At 32.4% G+C, this 21,754-nt stretch overlaps 3 protein-coding genes across 6 annotated transcripts; 2 read left to right on the forward strand and 1 right to left on the reverse strand.

The window, feature by feature from the left end:
• Positions 1-1,719: 1,719 nt before the first annotated feature.
• Positions 1,720-6,899, forward strand: LOC144545127 (type IV inositol polyphosphate 5-phosphatase 7-like). 3 transcript variants are annotated; one of them, XM_078293710.1, is made up of 13 exons: positions 1,720-2,094; positions 2,187-2,277; positions 2,814-2,869; positions 2,968-3,039; positions 3,131-3,235; positions 3,426-3,908; positions 4,374-4,509; positions 4,664-4,857; positions 4,941-5,049; positions 5,346-5,494; positions 5,675-5,895; positions 6,403-6,460; positions 6,545-6,899. In XM_078293710.1, exons 1-11 carry the CDS (start codon positions 2,072-2,074, stop codon positions 5,892-5,894), a joined length of 1,638 nt encoding a protein of 545 aa, XP_078149836.1. In that variant the 5' UTR covers positions 1,720-2,071; the 3' UTR covers position 5,895; positions 6,403-6,460; positions 6,545-6,899. The 3 variants fall into 3 exon arrangements, with proteins under 3 accessions (XP_078149836.1, XP_078149835.1, XP_078149834.1); XM_078293709.1 differs by having other exon boundaries at positions 2,814-2,864; positions 2,964-3,039; XM_078293708.1 differs by having other exon boundaries at positions 2,814-3,039.
• Positions 6,900-10,739: 3,840 nt separating this feature from the next.
• Positions 10,740-14,045, forward strand: G3PP5 (Major facilitator superfamily protein). Of its 2 annotated transcripts, XM_078293837.1 has the most exons (5): positions 10,740-10,867; positions 11,332-11,381; positions 11,766-12,280; positions 12,466-12,969; positions 13,456-14,045. In XM_078293837.1, exons 3-5 carry the CDS (start codon positions 11,827-11,829, stop codon positions 13,971-13,973), a joined length of 1,476 nt encoding a protein of 491 aa, XP_078149963.1. In that variant the 5' UTR covers positions 10,740-10,867; positions 11,332-11,381; positions 11,766-11,826; the 3' UTR covers positions 13,974-14,045. The 2 variants fall into 2 exon arrangements, with proteins under 2 accessions (XP_078149963.1, XP_078149962.1); XM_078293836.1 differs by lacking the exons at positions 10,740-10,867; positions 11,332-11,381 and having other exon boundaries at positions 11,674-12,280.
• Positions 14,046-15,568: 1,523 nt separating this feature from the next.
• On the reverse strand, positions 15,569-16,816 carry LOC144544822 (uncharacterized protein At4g19900-like). Its single transcript, XM_078293370.1, has one exon. The coding sequence runs from the start codon at positions 16,814-16,816 to the stop codon at positions 15,569-15,571; it is 1,248 nt and encodes a 415-aa protein (XP_078149496.1).
• Between the last annotated feature and the right edge of the window lie 4,938 nt (positions 16,817-21,754).

Genomic DNA, 21,754 nt, shown 5'->3' on the forward strand with positions numbered 1-21,754 from the left:
ACCAATAAATTAATTACAATAAATGTATAACCCCCATATTTTAGTACTAAAATAATGAACAAGAATCAAGAGATGGGGAGGGGTGTTCAATGGAATTCCTATCCTCTGCATTAACTCAAAAGAGAATCTTTTGAGTTAATGAATTCTGACCATCTGATCTGTTTTATAATTCGTGCAGATTAAATCTGCACTAATAGTAAAGACCCCTACATCATAAGCAGGGGCCGGATTAGCTCCGTTTAAAATCAAACAGTTGAGATTCATTAACTCAAAAGATTCCTTTTTGAGTTAATGTAGAGGATAAGCATTATGTTCAATGGTCATTGAACTAAATTCGGTATGATGTCTGATGTTTGATTCGCATTGAGATTTGTGCAAAATTAAATTATAGGCTATCTTGTGAATTTAAATAGGGGATTGAATCGTCTGCCCCAGAGTCATTGTTGGTGGACCCCCTAAACCCTAAACCCTAAATTCTAAACCTCTAAATCCTAAACCCGGCCCCACCCCACAGTGACTGAGGGGGCAGGATTTTCCTGCACCCCGGGGGGCAGGTGATCTGCTTCCTTTAAATAGATGTGCAAATCTCAATTAGAATGGAGTACTTAATTGGGCGTCAGATCAAATCCAGTATGATATTTCATTTGTGTTAAATTCGAAAAATAATTAAATTATAACTTGTCTCGTAAATTCAAATAAATGATGATTCTCAACACGAATCGAACAATTCAGATCAAATACTATACCGAATTTTTATCAAATAAAATGATGTTGCAAAAAAAATAAATAAAAAACCTATAGTCTCAAATTCATATACTACAAAGTGTATATACGAATATTCATATAAATTAAATTATATAGATTTTTTTATGGTGGGGCCATGTCAGAAGCTGCTACATTCCCTTCCTGAGCTGTCATTTCAAACAATTAAAGAGAGTGCCACCTAGCATGGAAGTGATAAGTCGTAGAAATTTATAGTTCTCCACCGTAGCATTCCTTTTTTTTTTTTTTTTTTTAATTTTTAACCCCCTCTTTACTTTTTTACATTAATTCCTTCCCAACCCGGAGACGAGGCGGAGACCAAGACCAAGACCAAAGACGGGCAGTACGGGCAGACCAGCGTATACACTTGGGGGCCCCATATGGGCAGTTCGGGCACATACAACGGGCTTCCTTTTTTTCCTTCTTTTAAAAAAGATTAATCAAGTCTTTTCTTATCCTCTAAGGTACAAGAATAGTTGTGTTTAGATATGAGCCGTCCCATGAGAATCTAGACCAGATCTAACGGTTAGGATCTAAACTTAAAATTTGAGTTACCTTAGGAGATATGATTTATAGTTCGGGCAGATATAACGGGCTTCCTTTTTTCATCTTTTAAAAAAGATTTATTAATTCTTTTCATATACTCTAAGGTAACAAAATATTTGTTTTTAGATCAAGACCGTTAGATCAGAACTTGAACTAGATCGGACAGTCCATATAGAAGCAAAAAATTTGAGGTAGTTTAGAATAATTCGGGCAGATATAACGGGCTTCCCTTTTTTCCTCCTTTTAGAAAAGATTTATTAATGTTTTCATACATCTGAGGTATCTGAAATTTTTACTTTAGATATAAACCATCTGATCAGAATCTAGACAAGATCTAACGGTCAAGATTTAAATTTAAAATTGAGTTACCTTAGAAGGTGTGATTTCCAAGAACCCTGTCCTCAAAATATTATATACCATCTCTCTCTCTCTCTCTCTTCCTTTGCTGCCTTGAATTAGGGAAGAACTAAAAAAGGCTCGCAAGAGTGTGTAGAGAGAGAGAGACCTTGTGCCTTTATTTCTTAAAAAATTGGATTGGATGCTTTGCTGAACCAGTTGGAGATAGATAGATAGATAGGGCTAGAAAGAGAAGGAGCTCTGTTTCTCTTTATAGATTTCCATGGTGGCGTTCTACATTGCCTCTTTTTCACTCGAAAGTTGCCATCTTTGATCAGGTTTTAGTCGGATTCAAGTTCTAATTTGGAAAGGGGGGAGGAGGGGAATTAATTTGGAGCTGCATGAAGGTTGTTAGCAACAATGAGAGATGAGAATTCGAAGAAAAGCAAGGTTCTTTTTCATTTTACAATCTTTTCTTTGTTGTTCTTTTCTTTTCCATTGATTGCTGATTTTGGGTTTTCTTTGAATTCTCTTGTGTGAAGCTATCATGGTCTAAGACTCTTGTCAGAAAATGGTTCAATCTCAAAACAAAAGCCAAGGATTTTCATGCCGATTGCACAGTTACTGGTACAGGTATATCAATTTTTGCAATTAACCCCTTGTCCTTGTTGATTATTAAGTTAACAGTTATTTCTCAGTGCAAAAAGTTGTCTCTTTTCCCTCCTGGTTTATTTGTTACTGCTAGATTGCAAAAAAAAACCCTCTTTTTTGATCAAATTTTTGGATTCTGGGTTTTGCTACAATAGCTGGTACTTGTATTTCCCAAAAAAAAAAAAAATGCATTTAACCCCTTGTCCTTGATTAAAATTCAATTTCTTCACAATCAGTATAATTTTTTTTTATTGTTGATCATTTAAGTTAAAATTATTGCTCACTGCAAAATTTGTCCTTTTTCTCTCCTGGTTGATTACTGCTAGATTACAAAAAAATCCCTCTTTTTTGATAATTTTTTTGGATCCTGGGTATTTAACAAAAAAGAAGAAGATGGTACTGTACAGTCAAACAAAACAAACCTCTTTATCTTTTTCTTTTTCTTTTTCTTTTTTCTCTCTCTTTCTATTTTGTTTTTTACTCTTTTGGGTTTAAAGATTTGTTAGTTTTATTACCAGGTGAAGCTGAATGGAGGGAGGCAGGATGTACAGTCAAAAAAAGTAGAACTGGTACAGTACCAGTACCACCTCAGTTTTTTTTTTGCTTTTTGTCCCTCACTTTTTATCATTTCAAAATTTCTAACTGTTTTACTTCCTGTCTGTTATCAGAGAGATTACCTAAGAGAAACTTGGATAGAAACCGGTTTGAGAGTAGTGCTTATGTGACAGATAAACAGGATCATAGGTAAAGTTTCTGGCACCATAACTCATAAGCATGATATTTTTTATTTTTTGCAACATGGCCCCTCAATTTAATGAAATTTATTTCTTTGTAGGATTTTCGTTGCAACATGGAATGTAGGCGGTAAATCTCCACCCGATTATTTAAATGTCGAAGACTGGTTGCTTTCTTCGTCTCCGGCCGATATTTATGTTCTCGGGTATTTATCTTATCAATTGATAATCAAATTTAAATCATAGGTTACCTGTACCTCTACTGGTATTTGGTTCGTGCCGGTACCAATGTACCTTGCACACTTGATGCTATCTAACATCAATTTTTGATAATAATAATAATAATAATAACAGCAGTTATATTTGAATGATATTTAATGTTTATACTGACTATAGGTTTCAAGAAATAGTCCCTTTAAATGCTGGCAACGTACTAGGAACTGAAGACAGCGGGCCTGCAAAAAAATGGGTGTCTTTAATTCGTCGAACACTAAATAAACTACCAAGTTCAAACAGCCACACGAGTTGCCACACGCCGTCACCCGCACCGGATCCAATAGCCGAACTCGATGCGGATTTCGAGGCATCGAGGCACCGAAACCCGGCCTTCTTTCACCGCCGCTCCTTCCAGGCACTTAGTCGGAGTCTCAGAGCAGATTCTGATGTCATGATGATGCCTCAATTGAATCTCGGCCGTCGATTCAGTGTGTGTGATCGGATTAGTTTTAGTAGCCGGCCGAGTGATTTTGATGATGAGGAAACTTATTTTGGGGATTCACCGGGTGTTGGTGGTTATTTTTCTCCTATGGTGAATAATTACTGTGGATTTGGTTATGGAGATCAGAATGAAAGATTCGAGAGGTCGATTGGGAGCTCCAGGTATTGCACATAAAGAGTTTCATTTCAATCTGTGTTATTTTAATGTATCAGTGAGATTATGGTACTATGGATCAATATATCATTTTTAAATGCTCAAACAATCGAACTGAGTCATTCAAGATGATCTCCACATGAAAAAGTAATTGTAGGTTAAATATTGAAGTTCTTAGAATTTTTTTACTATTTCTTTAGATAGGTAGAAAATTACTTGATCTAATGATACGTTTACATGCAAAATTTACAAACTTTTGAATTAATTTAGTGCATTCATTTTGCATCAATTTTTTTACCGCTTGACTTTATACTAAATTAATTCGAAAATTTATAAATTTTACATGTAATCATGTCACTTGTTAAGTAAATCGGCAACCACGAACACCCTAGTTTTACTCATTAATTTGTATTATTTTGAGCTATAGTTCTTTTGTGACACATTTAATGTGAGGACTTATCTGTTAAAATTAGGTACTGTTTAGTGGCAAGTAAGCAAATGGTTGGCATATTTCTCATGATCTGGGTAAGAAGCGAGATCAGACCTGATGTGAAAAATTTGAAGGTCTCTTGTGTGGGCCGTGGTTTGATGGGCTATCTTGGAAACAAGGTTCTCTCTCTCTCTCTCTCTCTCTCTCTCTCTCTAACCTCTTTTCAGAAATCAATACTGATATAAAACCCACGCAAGTCACTGTACCTGTCAAGTAGTTGCGTTAAATATGCTTTATTTTATATTGATGTAAAATGATATAATTTATTTGTAGGGATCGATATCGATAAGCATGACATTGCACCAAACAAGTTTTTGTTTTGTGTGCACGCATTTGACATCGGGTCAAAAAGAAGGAGATGAACTGAGAAGAAATTCGGACGTGATGGAGATTTTGCGAAAAACAAGATTTCCCAGGGTTGATGGCGTAAATGACGAGAAATCCCCACAAACAATTTTAGACCATGAGTAAGTTTCAAATCAATTAAAAATAAAACTGTCAAATGCACTCTACTATGTCTTATTTTGTGTTTTTCTTTTTGGTATTTTAGTCGAATAATTTGGCTTGGAGATTTGAATTATCGGATTGCGTTGTCGTACCGATCGGTGAAGGCATTGGTTGAGATGCACAACTGGAAGCAACTGTTAGAGAAGGATCAGGTACTACTTTCATCTTGTCTTTCTTAGTATGTATCATAATTTTGTTATTTGAGAATGCAAATTGTAACTCTTGTATGGTTAGTTTGGAAATATAATTTTTTTTTTTGGGTAGATATGTAAATCCTTTATTAATTTGATACCATTGTTTCAGAGTACAAGCATCATTAATGTTTCTAATGTGGCTTCAACTACTCATTATCTTTGACTTCTCATTTTCTTTTTGCCTAATCTTTAAGCACTGTATTAAATCTTTGACTTGCTATTTATTATTTTTATTTATTGTTCTCGTTACATAGCTTCGAATCGAGCAAAGAAGCGGTCGCGTATTTGAAGGATGGAGAGAGGGGAGAATATATTTCCCGCCCACTTATAAATATTCATTTAATTCCGATCGGTACGCGGGGGATGATTTGCATCCAAAAGAAAAAAGAAGAACACCGGCATGGTACATTGTCTCATTTCAAACTATTTGCATTTTGCACCTTTTTTTTTATTAAAAAAACTTGGATGCAATGATTTCAGCTTATAGTAATGTAGGGACTTAGGGCTATTATGTGAACTTTCTAAAATGTGATGCTATAAGCTAATGAACTAGGGTTTTTGCTTTTTTCTTTTCTTTTTATAGGTGTGATAGGATATTATGGTATGGTAGGGGATTGAATCAGCTGTGCTATGTGCGTGGAGAATCGCGGTTTTCAGATCACAGACCCGTTTACAGTGTTTTCATGGCAGAGGTGGATATAACTCGAACCCGTTTAAAGAGAGGAGGTTGTCCGAGTTCCCGGGTCGAGGTCGAGGAACTTTTGCCATACTCGCACGGGTTCATGGATCTAAATTTCTATTAAGGTTAGTTATACAATAATATTAATAAATAATAATATAATAGTAATAAAGACATGATTTACTTGTTTTAGTTTTTGGATAATCATTTCTTGTGGCATCAAAGCACCTTTTTGACATATAGGATTAAGTCAATTTATGATCTTGGTCAAAGTTCCATTGGGAATATATTCCAAATCACATGTCAAAAAGATATAGGAATAATTGGTGCACCATATGAATTTTTCTTCTTGGATCTTAATTTCTATTAAGGTTAGTTAATAGTAATAATGGCATGATTTAGTTATTTTATTTTTTGGACAATCATTTCTTGTTGAATGAAAGCACCTTCTGACATGGTAGGATTAGGTCTATTTATGATTTTGGTCAAAGTTCAAATTTGGAGTATATAATTTCAAATCACATGTCATAAAGTCTAGTGATATATAATTGGTGCACCATATGAATTTTTCTTCTTGGAATAACTATTCCATTTAACATAACTTATCCCTGTCATTTTCTTGTATAACTCAGGTGTGAAAGAAGGTTTATTCCAAAAAAGAAATAGAAAAAAGATACTGCATAATTAGAGGTACTTTATAGTTTCTCTTTTTAACCTTGTTTAATTACTTTAATTATAGATTTCATCTTAATTTTGATTTGTGATGATATGCAGGAATAATGATCCCGATTTTGCGACTAACCATAAAAGCATGGCTCGAAATTTTGGTGGCATTTCCGTAAACTCGCGACTAACTATAATCATATTCTTGAATTTTCTAACCTTTTTTAAGCTTGTATTTATGCAAGTTGCCAGGCATTATTCAAAAAAAGATTTGGTTAGTTTTTTTTCATTGTTTAGTTTCTTTGTTTATTTTTTTTGGTTTTGGTTTTGGTAGTGGAATAGAAGAATAGTTGTATTCTATGTATAGTTTGCTGTGCTTTTTAAATTCAAAATCTGAGAAAGGAATGAATCAGTGCTGTTTGGTACTACTCAATTGCAATTATGGGTTTTCAGAGGGGCGTGCCTTGAATTTCTAATTGTTTTTTTTACTGAAAAAGGTGCTGCTTTAACCATTCTCTCTCTCTCTAGCATTGCATCTTTTTTCATTATAGAAAGCATCAAAAGTAAGAAAGTGACAGTTGTTGTTGGTAATTTTGGGACATTTATTCAGAAAAAAAAAGGAGAAATTTGATGCTCATTTTAGGCCTTGGTTTGGATGAAAGATTTTAGAGAGCACATGACTCACCAGCTTATTTGTAATATTTTAAGGTCAAATTTTGTCAGAATTCACTGTTGTCAGTTCTGTTACATTTCCATGCTGTCTTCTGTGTGGTACAAGTTAATAGTAATTCAAATCTTGAAATATAAAATTAAAAATACTACCAAAAAGAGAAGGAAACTAATTTAAAATTTCAAGTTGATGTGGGTTGCTATAGTCGGATTTTTTTTATTTTTAGAAATGCATAATTTCTTTTTTTGAGGAATCAGAAAGAAAGAATTTTTTTTTGATGCCATAGATCATGCATTTTCTCCTCCTGAAAAAATATTTAATGTATTTGTAAAAACAAAAATTCTGAAAAGAAAAGGAAAATAATTTAAATATTAAAGTTGGTATGAATTGCTATAGTAGTATGAAAATGCAACATGTATGGTACAAATAGTGACATTGTTTGCTTGCTTAAAGCTTAGATTCTAAAACATAGATGTTACATAAATTAGTTTATTCTGTAAAAAATAAAATGGTAAAAACATTGTAAGGAATGATGTTACCTTCACATGTCATGTCATATCATAATTAACCCCAAGATAGACCATTTCTTCTCCATTTCATTTAAAATGGAGGGATCATGAACTTCTCATTTGTTTCAAAATTTCAATTGGTCCCCTAAAGATGTAGCATACTTGGAGCAGAAGCATTCAGAATAATAATTAATTTTATTTTCTTTACATTTTGTACTTTATTTTGACCTCTTAGTGATATAATTATAATGAGTTAAACTTTCTTGTTTCATTAATTAATTAATTAATTTCTTCTGACAGTAATTCTGCAATTGTAGTAAGATATAAGCAAGGAGGTACTTGATATTATATAAAATTAGGTTTTGGTCAACAGCAGAGCATGATCCTTTGGCATCTCATGATTATAGTTGCCATGCACCATGTTCTCATGTGCAATGCCTAGGGTTTATAATAGTCAAAATGTACTGTACAAATAAATGAAGATACAAATAACTGTGTTTAAAACCTTATATACTAGCTAACATAATAAATTAGAGGAGGATTCAAATGCCTTTATTTTTTTAATCTTCGTTATATCTCTATTTTTAAAAACTCTAATAACTCAATTTTTAAAACTTAAAAGTCAAAATAAAACTATTAAATTTGATCTACATCATTTTATCTATATGCACATGTAAGAAAATTATGTCATTTCAGCTTTGTTTTAGTTGTCATCAAGAGCTTATAAAAATGTACTAATGTGGATAATTTTCAGACGATGATTTTTCAACTTATTGATTCATATAAAAACAAAATCAAAATCAAAATGTGTTAATTTAATATAAGCATGTAGAGAAATAACATAGATTATATCTAACGGTTTTATTTTAACGTATATAATTTAAATTTTGAGTTATTAACGTTTTTAAATGGAGGTATGATGGAGACACAAAAAATGAAGACATTTGAACCCATAAATTATTAACAATTATTACGAGTCAGAATGTGCCAACAAATTTTAATTTTGTTTTCCTCAAATTAAAATCTTAATATGTCATGTCAGTAATAACAATATATTTTTGGCTACACAGTGATTACTAATTTTTTATGCATTTTAATTGGTCTTTTTAATTTTAATTTTCCCTTTTTAAATTATTAAACTTTTCATTTATTCAATGATAATAATGATACGGTGACGTAATTTTTTTTTCTTATTACTGATGTTGGTGTTTTCTATTCACATTAAAACGTTTTATATTAGGGGAAATTAGATCCATACCACCCCAAAATGGTGAATTTAGAAAAATGCTACTCCAAAGTTTTTATTTTGCTAAATGCCACTCCAAATCTCATATATTAAGAAAAATGCCACCCTATACAAATTATTATACATTTGGAGTGAGTCTATGGTACTATGCATATCATGGGTTGTTACCATGCTACGGCTCTATATTAGAGTTTTCAAATCCTAACGGTCGATCCGAACCGTTCATCTTGTTCTCCATATTAATATGTGTTTGGAGACCAAATTTTACATTTTTTGAAAATTTTTTACTATTTTTTTAGATATTTAGAAAATCACTTGATCTGAAAATTCTGGACCATCCAAAAGCAGTGATTTTCAATAAATCTAAAAAAATAGTAAAAAAATTTCAAAAAATGTAAAATTTGGTCTCCAAACACATTAATATAGAGAACAAGATGAACGGTTTGGATCGACCGTTAGGATTTGAAAACTCGAATATAGAGCCGTAGCACGGTAACAAATCATAATATGCATAGTACCATAGACTCACTCATACATTTGTATTAAAAAATAAACATAATATATTGAAGTTACTGAAAAAACTTTCATCCAAATTTATCTTTCTTCTTACAAGCTCAACCTTTCTAGAGAAATGAAGCTGTGAGAGCTTGTTCGACGGAACTAAACCTTTTGCTCACAGAGGAAATCGAAGCAACACAGACATACAACTAATGTTTACACTATTGCACATGAAACTTGAAACTGCAAACCTATAATAGCAGTGAAGGGAAACTTCTCCAGACTATTTAAAATCAGTCAGGTTGAAATACTTAAAAAGTAAAATCTCATTTTTTCGGTCCTTCCGTTGTTTGGATGTCTTGTTTAGTAGAAAGCACTCTATCAAGGATTTCATCAGTGACCTTGATTCCATTAGTCTCCATGTCAGCCACAACTGCAATGGCTGCGTCAAACTCCCCCAAATCAAGGACCTTGATTCCATTAGATTCCATCAGTGACCTTGATTCCATTAGTCTCCATTAGCTCGACGGAAGAGAGGAGAGGAGAGACTTGACTGGGAGAGCTTGCTCGACGGAAGAGAGGAGATGGCTCACCATTTCTTTTGGATCGGATCAGACTTAATGGGTTACTGTGAGGGTATTTTTGGAATATACGAAAATACTACTCAAAATACAATATATTATGTTTATTTTTTTAATACAAATGTATAATAATTTGTACTGGGTGGCATTTTTCTTAATATACGAGATTTGGAGTGGCATTTAGCAAAATGAAAACTTTAGAGTGATATTTTTCTTAATTCACCGTTTTGAAGTGACATGAATCTAATTTCTCATATTAACAGGAGCAATAAGATTAAAAAAAAGGCTTTGTTAGTTCTTCAATAAAATTAGATGACAAGCGAATAGTATTGTACGATAATGCTTTTTAAAAAAAAAAAAAAAAAACTAATTTTATTCGGTCACGTGATCTTTTTAATCTAAGCCGTTGGATCAAGCATTTTGATGAGATCGGGTCGCTAGCGGTCTCCTCTAGACCTCTTCAGAACAAACGAGGTAGAATAGTAATCGCTAGCGGCGCAAAACCGGCTAATATATGAACAGTCTTAATATAGCTTCACACAGAGCACAATCAATAAAGACAAACTAAGAAGGTATAGTACTGGTGCGCCGCCTAAAGCGAACATAACTCTCTCAATATATTTACGGGCCTCAAAGTTTGAGATTTAATTAGGAGTGCCCATCCCGTGAATGGATGCTTTAATATTCGCGCTACATTATATCTGACGGTCCAAATCCAACAAAAAATTAGTGTTACTTTAGAGTATCCGGATTCATCTTAATTGGAGACTTGGTAAAACAACACGGCTTAGATCTGGTGCTTCTTCCTCAGAACAAATAATTTTAATAGCTTCTAATTTTTTAAATTGGGATTCTTCTCCTCCTCCGCCGTGCTACCCGACGGCTTCCACCGAAGCTCCGACGCCTTCTCTCATAACTCAGCTTTCGAAGGTGATTTTCTAAACAAAGTTTGCATCTTTTTTTTTTTGGGATTAATGGTGGTTTATTCAATCAGACGCTCAAGTTTAAGGAAATTTACAAACAAAGCCTTGGAATCACAGTAGACAAAATAATACTGGTACCGGCTGGTACCAGTGTACTATTGCTGAACCAAGAGAAAGAATTAGCTGTCTAATTGTACATTGTGCCAGTGTGCTTTTGAGTTTTCATAAAATTGAGGGTGTGGGATGCAATTCCTGTTGCGTCTTCGGGTATTTTATGACTGGTACAATATCAGCTCGGTACACTGCCAATACCATAATAGAACACGATATTGCGAATTTTGATTCTTTTTCAGCAATTTGGACATCAACTAAAAATATAGTACCTGCAGATATTCTACCTTTTTTTTTTACTTCAATATAAATGTGATCTAAATGCGTAATTTCTCATTTTCTCAACATTGACTTTATCAGGATAAGTAAAAAGTAACCAGCGGTCATCGTGTACTACATTTGCATCAAAGGTCAGTTCACTTGCTTAAATATATATATACCTCTACAGTTATAGGCTCATAATCTGATTGTAATGCCCAATTTTTATTTTATGAATATCAATTGTTACAGGATCAATAAAAAGTAACTAGCGGTCACTCTTATATTCATTTGCTGAAATGTATATACAATTTTTTACTGAATTACATTGAAAGAAAAAGTATGACTTTACAATTAGTTATACATGAGAACTTCAGCCTTTTCCATTAATTTTACATGATAAACCCTAAACTATGATATCCACTATGTTTTAATTTTGCTCTTTATCTACATTTACATTTTCTATACTTTATTGTATGATATGCAGTTATGCACTATGTTTTCTTTTCTATACTTTATTTCAATTATCACTGCAGAAACAAAACGAAGCATTCCGCTAGTTCCTTTTCAGACCAGATCTTTCCATGCTACTTACCAATGACAAAAACCCTAAATCCTAACTCTGCTCTGTCATTGAATCGACAAGCGCCACCTCAGCGTAGCCTCTTTTATCACCAGGCGTCAGTGCTACTCCTTACCTTCCTCTCCTACGCCGCCTTTCATGCTTCTCGCAAACCACCAAGCATAGTGAAAAGCGTGCTCTCGGCACACCCTCCATTTGATGGACCAAGCGGGCCCCACCGACTCGGAGAACTTGATCTTGCTTTTCTCTCGGTTTATTCAATATCGATGTTTTTTTCTGGGCACATAGCTGATCGAACTGATATGAGAAAGTTTCTTTCTCTTGGAATGCTGTTGAGTGGTGCTTCTACTGCTGCCTTCGGGTTGGGTTACTGGTTTGATATCAGGCATCTTTCATTCTTCGTCTTTATACAAGTAATTAGTGGCGTTGTACAATCGATCGGGTGGCCATGTGTTGTTGCAATAGTAGGTAATTTATTTATACAGTATAATTTAATAATTGATCTATAGCATATCATTTGAGTGACTTTCATCCAAATCATATGAAATTAATCGAGTATTATTCATGTACTGGCACTGAGAGAAGGAGAATTCAATTTATCTTTCCAATATTATGATTCTTAATCTGTACCTTATTAATATATATTATTTCAGGTAATTGGTTTGGGAAATCTTCTAAAAAAGGCGTCATAATGGGAATATGGAACTCTAACACATCAGTTGGTAATATTATTGGGTCGGTTCTCGCCTCGTCAGTTTTAGAATTCGGGTGGGGCTGGTCATTTCTCGTACCTGCTTTGCTTATTACTATTATCGGCATTTTTGTTTGGATCTTTTTGGTTTTACATCCAAGTGATGCTGGGTTTGATACACTTGCTACTGAAATTGAAATGGACGATGAAGAAAATATACCTGATACAGCGAATCTAAATACAAATATAGAAAATGTGGATGGTGAGGAGGCTACTTTGCTTGGTACAGAGGCGGTAAAGCTAGAATCTAGTTCAGGTACCAGTACAGGTACAGGTACAGAGGCTATTGGATTTTTAGATGCATGGAAGTTACCGGGTGTGGCTTCGTTTTCATGTTGCCTCTTTTTCTCAAAGCTTGTTGCATATACATTTTTGTATTGGTTGCCATTCTACATTAGGCACAATGGTACGACTTTTCACTTATGTTTTATTGTAAAAATAAATGTTATACATTTCAACTTTGAGTGAGGCTATGGTACTATGGATCAATATTTTGTTTTTAGGGTCAAAACAGTCGATTGGAACAGTTTAACATGATCTCCATATGAAAATGTACTTGTAGATTAAATTTCACAATTTTTAAGAAACTTTTTACTTTTTTTTAGATAGATAAAAAATTACTTGATCTAAAATTTCTAGACCATAAAAAAATAGTAGTTTTTATATCTATCTGAAAAATTTAGTAAATAAATTCTAAAAATTGTAAAATTTAGTTCGCAAGCACATTTTCATATGGAGATCATGTTGAACAGTTCAGATCGCCTATTTGAACTTTAGAATTGAAAATATTGATCCATAGTACGTACCAATCTGCGCTATGCATAGTACCATAACCTCACTCTTCCAACTTTTTACTTTACATGTGCTCAACTTTTCTTAATTATTCTCACAGGTGTCAGTGGCCAGCAATTGTCACACAAAGCCGCAGGAATCCTTTCTACAATTTTCGACATTGGAGGGGTATTTGGGGGAATTTCCGCCGGTATCATTTCAGATAAACTCACCGGACGTGCCATCACTTCTATCCTCTTCCTTTTTCTCTCGATCCCTTCTCTGATAATTTATCGTTTATACGGTAACATATCAATGAAACACAACATAGGTTTAATGTTTATTTCGGGGTATTTTGTAAATGGTCCTTATTCTCTTATTACAACAGCAGTTGCCTCTGATTTGGGTACTCAAGAGGGTATAAAGGGTAATTCACGAGCACTTGCTACTGTCACGGCAATTATCGATGGTACCGGTTCTATTGGTGCTGCTTTGGGGCCAGTACTGACGGGGTATATTTCGACTAGGGGATGGAATAATGTGTTTCTTATGTTAATTCTTTCTATATCTTTGGCTATTTTGTTTTTGATTAAAATTGCTAAGGCTGAGATTGTTAGCAAAATGAGTGAGGCTAGGTAGAGTATAGATTTGTGATTTTTTAGAAAATTTAGTGATAGATTTATATAGTTGACAGTGCAATATTTTTGGTGATATTTTTGGTCAATATTTTTTGTGATATTGACTTGTTATATGAAAGTATTTAAAAAAGAAATAATATTATTCATTGAACTGATACCATCGAGTAAAAAGGTCCAATTAGAACTTAATTTTAAAAATAAAATTCTGCTTGGCATGTGATTCTTTATATCTGAAGATTCAAAAGATCTCAGATTTATTCAAAATAGAAGGAAATGCCAGATTTAATCTCAAGTTTCAATCAGAAACAAGGTTATAACATAGAAACAAATAAAAAAAATAAAAAAAAACCAGTTTGCTGATGCTTGGAGCATAGCATTCAAATTAATAATTATTTAATGAGTGAGGCTACTTTATTGTGCATAACGCATATTGGTTTGTACTATAAATTTCGTTATCGGTTTATACTATAAATTTAGGAAAATACTAATATGCTATGCGTAGCGTAGAGGGCCTTTATGCAATGGTTCAATATTTAAATTTTCAAAATTCTAATGGTTGATCTGAACTGTTCAACATGATCTCCTTATGAATATGTAATTGCAAACCAAATTTTATATTTTTTAGAATTGTTTTACTATTTTTTTAAATAGATAGAAAAACACTTAATCTGAAAATTATGTACTATTCAGATCAAGTGATTTTCTACCTATCTAAAAAAATAGTAATTTTTTTAAAAATGATGTAAAATTTGGTTTGCAAGTACATAATATGGAGATCATGTTGAATGGTTCGGATCGATCGTTAGGATTTTGAAAACTCAAATATTGAGCTGTTGTATGGGGGCCCTCTATGCTACGCGTAGCATATTAGTATTTTCCATAAATTTATATCTTTATTTTTTAAAGTTCAAACAATCGTCCAAACCGTTTAACATTATCTCTTTTTGAAAAATTACTGGTTATGATCTTTTTTACTATTTTTTTCAAATAGGTAATCACTATTTTAGATAGTCCAAAATTTTTAAATCAAGTGATTTTCTATCTATCTAAAATCTAAAAAATAATAAAATTTATAAAATTTGATATCTAAGTACATTTTATATAAAAATAATGTTGAATGGTTCAAATCAACATTTTAGTATTTGAAAATGAAAATATAAATTCATATACAGAACGATATGTGATATACATACTACTTTAGCCCCACTCTTATTTTATTTAATTTTACTTAATTTCCGGAGGGTTTTGGTTTAATTTTTTGTACTTTCTGTTGACCATTTAATGATATAATTAATGCCTAGGGGGTATAATAGTCAAAATGTACTATACAAATAAGTTTAGCTATAAATAAGAATATAAAATTAATAAATACTGATACAAATTGAATATTACAGAATGTAAATATTAATATCAATATAAGTATAATTTGAATATTAAAAAAATTAACACATATTTTACAGTAACATTCAAAAGTTAACATTTTTTAAACTTAATTTACAATATTGATTGAGGCCTAAACCATTTCCAGCAAAAAATAATATTTTATTTCTAAATAAAAAAGATCCATATAATGCAACAGCTAATGGTACATGCTTTCTAACTGGTATGTAATGCAAGTATGGATTGGAATCTTGTAGAATTGCAAAACAAGCAAGAACCCAACATGATCCTTTGAATTATGCTTCCCTTCTCCAATTTCATACCCCTACTTTCTCTGTTCCATAGATGCACAGCATAGCTTTCTTTCTGAATCCATTGAAGCTTTTCTCTCATCCACTGTGACTCATGTTTCGACTGTGATCCGGGTCCCCGAAACAATCCCCCAATCTGACTCCAATCCACCGGGTAAAATGCAATTGGTGGCAACACAACCACTTGATTGGTAACTCTTCTGACAACTCTTGAGACGAGATAAGGTCCGTTGTGGCCCCACTTGTTTCCATCAAATGTCGACGCAAATTCATTGATAAACTCTAACACAACAGGATGCTTCTTGTCGAATATCAACACGGCATTGTTCAAGCGAGTCCAATTACGCGTCACTGCATCTACTGTCTGTGCACCTATACAGTTTTTTAAACCATACATGCTTTTCACCACGATCACATCCGTGTCGATATAGATACCCCCGTATTTATACAATACCAGTAAACGGATCAAATTCGAGATATTTTGCCCGATAGATACTTCCCCTTGATCCACCTCTCCTTTTCTCAGCTGCTTTAACCATGTCTCGGCCGGTGTTCTCTTGACAAGGTACTTATAATCCGGTGACAATGCAACAACCCGAAAGCCGTTATTTAAGAAAGGTTTTAAGAGCTCGGAACCTTTCGATGAATCCATTGTAGTTGACATTATCAACAAGCATGCGGTAGGATGCCACTTGAACAAACTCTCTATGGAAAACAGCTCCCTTTCGCTGAAATATCTCGAAGGAGAGATCCATGTCATGAAAAAACTAAGGTTACAACTTCTTGTATTGTTGTTTACATTTAGGGGATCAAAGAATTCAGTTGCTCTCTGTGCGAATTGTTTCGAACGTGCACCGGGACGAAGAATCTTCAGAGACATTCGCTTCTTTCGTGACATCTTGCGAGAAGTGAATGAGTGATATAACGTCTGGTTTCTTTCTGGATCCGGTACTGGTACTGCCACTGCCACTGGTACCTGTACTGGTATGGTGTTTTGAATTGACAATGGAAGGAAAATGCTGGTTTCAGGATGTGAATTTTCTTCTAAGTCTCCAATGGAAAAGAACAGAAGATAAATGAGAGAAATTTTTAATAAGAAAAGAGGAAGAAGGAAGAGGAATGAGAAAATTCTCTTGCTCTTTTGCTTAGGCATTGATAACAGTAAATGTGCGTATAATTGCGATTACATACTTGCATATATATTATATATATATGATGCAATGAATGATATATTCCACCATATGCATCATGTTGTATATACTTTTAATATGGGAACGGATTAGGTAAGGTGTGCAATCCATTATGCTATTTTAAATCTTGATTCTTATATTAATTTATTTTGGGTTTGGCTGTCATGCATGTTATCCATAGCATAGTGCCATAGTGACAGTGATACCAATATACTTCAAAAATAATGTAATGTGTTCACATGTAAACTTTAAAAAAAAATATTCATTTAGTATAAAAGTAAGCAGTTAAAAATATGAAAAATAAATATATTAATTAACTTATAAATCATCATATTTATGTTGTCTGATTTTTATACTAAATGAATTTGAAATCTTATAAACTTTGTATGTAAACGCATTACTTGTGAAGTATATCAGTTTCAATATTTTGAATTTGTCGTGTGAAACTAATTTGACATATTTAAAAAAAATAGTACGGGACACCTTATAGTATTGATAACCCGCTAACCAAACTATTTGCAAATAATAATTATTATTTTATGTAATTTTATTTTATAATCCTTTTGGTTTCATTTTTTTTAACTTTATGTTGATCGATTAGTTTTTTTTTTTTACAGTAATATTAGTAAGATATAAGCAAGCAGGTACTTGCTATTTTAATTTGGGGATCATTTTATCTCCAACTTTTTATATATTTCTCAATACTTAAATTTATCTTATTTATTCATTAAATCTTGCAACTGTTTTTTTATTTATCCACAATTTAACTAATTCTAAATAATTTCTAGTTAAATAATAAAGAATAATTATATGAATCTCCCCACCCCCATCTTTTAAACAGATTTTAGAGGTGATTTTTTTTTCTTTTTCAATGTCCTCCATATTTCTCACGATCTATGAGGAATTTTGCGAATATAAAACCACGAACGTATTCTATGCAATTTTATCTTTCAAATGAGATTCATGATAATATACTTTCGGACTTATCGTCACACAAGTATTTATACCTATACTTGTAAATATTTATCCCCAATCGTAGATCCCGCATCTCCGTATGTCCCCATCATCCTCCCATCTCTTAAACAGATTTTAACTTCCAAAAACTAACTTAACTAACTAGTTTAATTAAATTTATTCAAAACATTGTAGTCTTCCAAGTTTAATTAAATTCATAGGTATAAATATTTGGAAGATAATAAATTAATACTTGCAAACTAAGATATTAATGCTTGTATGTCTAAGTTGATATGATTATATGGGGGGACCACTCAAACTATATGGGGAGAATAATCATACACGTTTTTAGAGGTGATTTTTTTTTCAATGTCGTTCACATTGCTTACGATCTATGAGGAATTTTGCAAATCTAAAACCATGAATGTATTCTACACAATTTTATCTTTCAAATGAGATCCATGATGACATAATTTCGGACTCATTGTCACACAAGTATTTATACCTCATTGTGCAAGTATTTATACCTATACTTGTAAGTATTTATCCCCAACCGTGGATCTTGCACCTCTGCATCAACCTTTCCCAATCGTCCCTGCATCAACCTTTCTCTAACAAAAATAGTTGACCAAATAGGTATAAATACTTCAGTGCATATGTATAAATACTTGTAATACTTGATATTAATACTTTTAAATGTCAGCAGTGTCGTATATGAAAAATACTAGGTATAAATACTTAGATGACGAGGTATAAATACTTGTGTAACGACAAGCTCGAAAGTATGTCATCATGGATCTCATTTAAAAGATAAAATTGCGTAGAAGACGTTCGTGGTTTTAGATTCACAAAATTCCTTATAAATCGTGAGAAATATGGACGAGATTGAATAAATAAAATTGGAGGATAATGAGGGATAAGAGTGGGGGACAATTATCAAGGCCCAATAATAAAAGCCCTTGATTTATCTTGGATTGAGAAAATAAAACACAAAATTGTCCTTTATTTTTCTTTTCTTTCTTTCCTATAATAGAGTTAGTGGTTTTTATTTTTGCCTCTTCTGATCTATCGTGTTTTTCGCAGTGTTATCAGAACCGGACCAGACCGGTTGGTTCAACTGGAAAAAATCAGAACCGGTCACCTGTTCGGTTCAGTTCTTTAATTGAATCGTTTCTGCTCTTGAACCGCCCAAATCCGGTTTAACCGGTCGGGTTTTATAATAAACCATTGAACCAGACCGTCTAAAAGAACGGTTCAAAACTTCTTCATTCACAGAGTATATATCTCTTTCTTTCTTCGATCTTCTTTCCTTTTCTTCGCTCATATCGTTAACATAGAAGGCAACATGAATCTTGTTGGATTATACAAGAGAATTGGTTTGGATTCTTACCATTTCTCATAATTCTCTAATCTCCACTGCACACAACCATTGCACGGCTCAACCTCAATACATTAAGGCTAAACGTTCTCAAGGCATAAGTTTGAAGCAAAATCACGAAAAAAGCTGTTGAGATCAAACACCGTAAGTAACCCATGTAATCAAATTGGCAGAACACTTCAAGTTAATATTTGAGCTGTTTTTATTGAATAAATCCATGCATTTAAGGTGTTTGATGAAATGCTTAGACACCTTTGTGGATTTTATTTGTAATTGTGAATTTTCCCATAAATCTTGTACATCATGTAAATAATAGTTAAATGAATTCTCTTAGATTCATCGTCATTTTTTAGAACAACTAACAAAGAAATACAATGCAACTAATTTGGATATATGAAGTTTAATGAAAAAAAAAAAACAACTGTGTGTTAACTGAGATAAATAATTATGTTTATGCATATTGAACACTTTGAAGTTCAAATTCTCATAGGTATGTTAGTACATCTTTCTGGATTCTAGAGTTCAAAAATTATTTAATAAAACATGAAGGATTCAAGAATAAGAAGAACAAATTAAAGATCAAAACTAGCAAAAGAAAGAGGTTCATTATTTAACAATTTGATTGTTTTAAGTTTGAATGCATGTTGTATGTAAGTTCATTATGTCTGACCTTTTGGGATTATATAAGCGTAAGAATAGTCTTATTTGCATCTCATTCAAAACGTCCATGAATTTCTTAAGCAATGTTCATCTGAAAACTAGAGAGTTGCATATTATTTTGTACCGCTTTTAGATGTTGTAGAAGCTGTAGCTTTTGCTTTAAATATATTCCGTAGTTATTCCGCTTTTAGATGTGTGAGACTATTTGTGATAACTTTGTTGTTTTTGAAAAAAATATTTTAGAGGTGCATCTATCTCTAATGTCACTGACGTGTACTGGTACATCCTGTTATGATTATAAGAGTATTTATGCAAACTTTTTAACTTAGATTGTTTATTTTGTAAAATGTGATATTTAATCTTGTAAGAAAGATTTAAATGTAAAAATAAACTAACTGCTGGACTTTCTGGTTATAAGTTGTAATTTAAAAAAAAAATAGCAGTTGAACTGGTTGACCCAACGGTCCGACCAATGAACCGTTGACTTGGAGTTTTACCGGGTTGATGTTCGGTCCGGTTCTGATAACATTGGTTTTCTGCCGATGCATTCTTAATCTCGACTTGAATAGCTCTTTCAATCCCAATTTGTGAAGACCATCTACAAGCACTATAATAACAAGAGTGGTTCTCTCTCTCACAATGTTTTTCTCTCTCCAAAAGATACAATGAGAGAAGAGATAAAATGTCAGAACCAGTGTTGTAAATAACGGTTTGCGCTCATCGGACGAGTAGGGTACTGTTAAGCAATTAATCGAGAACAATCGTTTGATTAGTTGAGAAAAATCTGTAACAGTTTGGTCACCGCCAATGTCTAATTAACTGATTAATCAACCTAAATGGATATTTTTAATAACACTGGTCAAAACTAATTTTTGTTTTGTTTAAGAAGTAAAGTTAGGAGAAAAAAGCAAAGAAAAGAGAGTGCAAATTCTTATCTAATCATTTAATCATTTAGAAGAGAATCGGGAATTTATGACAAAGGATACCAAAATTATTATAATTAAAAAAAAATGAAAGGTATAGATGAAAAAGAAAAATATTAATGATATGAAATTAATAACTTGGATATTCAAATTTGAAGGGAGTAATAAGAAAGAGTTGAGGGATATGTATGAAAATTACTAATTGTGTTTAATTTAATTGTAAGCCAACCGCAAATTATGCTTTAAGCAATGCTAGAGATGCACCATGTTGTCATGTGCAATGCCTAGGGGACATAATAGTCAAAATGTACTACATAAATAAATTCAGATACAAATATCATAATAATATTAATAAATACGGATACAAGTTGAATATTAGTTAATGTAAATATTAATATCAATATAAATATAATTGGAATATTAAAAAAATTAACACATTTCATAATAACATGCAAAGTTAACATATTGAAACCTAATTTACTAGCTTACATAAATTTATAAAAAGTATTACGAACCATAATACATAAATTTAAAATTTTAATACATAATATATTGATATTAATATATGAATCTGTTTTTGAACTGAAAATTGTATCTGCTAAATTTATAAAATTTGTATCGACATTATAATTTGGTCATTTAATTTCAATTTCCCCTTTTTTAATTATAAAACTTCGAATTTATTCAATTATATAATTAATTAAAAAAAGTCATAATAATGGTGGGGTGGCATGATTTATATTTTATAATTTCGGCTTATACTTAAAAAAACTGTAAGTTTTATTTGTTCAATTTTTTCACAATAGGCAACTTAAAAAATGAATTTTCAAATTTTAGGAGCTTTGAGATTTGTGCAGAATGTATTTGAACGGTCGAGATATTCCAGAAAGTCACACAAAATATGGGATATCTCAGAAGATGCGACCACAAGATATTACTACACATTGATAAATTAGCAACAAGAAATTCATAATCCGAACTAATAA

This window comes from Carex rostrata, chromosome 27 (genome assembly GCF_964058835.1).
Source record: "Carex rostrata chromosome 27, lpCarRost1.2, whole genome shotgun sequence".
NCBI lineage: Eukaryota > Viridiplantae > Streptophyta > Magnoliopsida > Poales > Cyperaceae > Carex > Carex rostrata.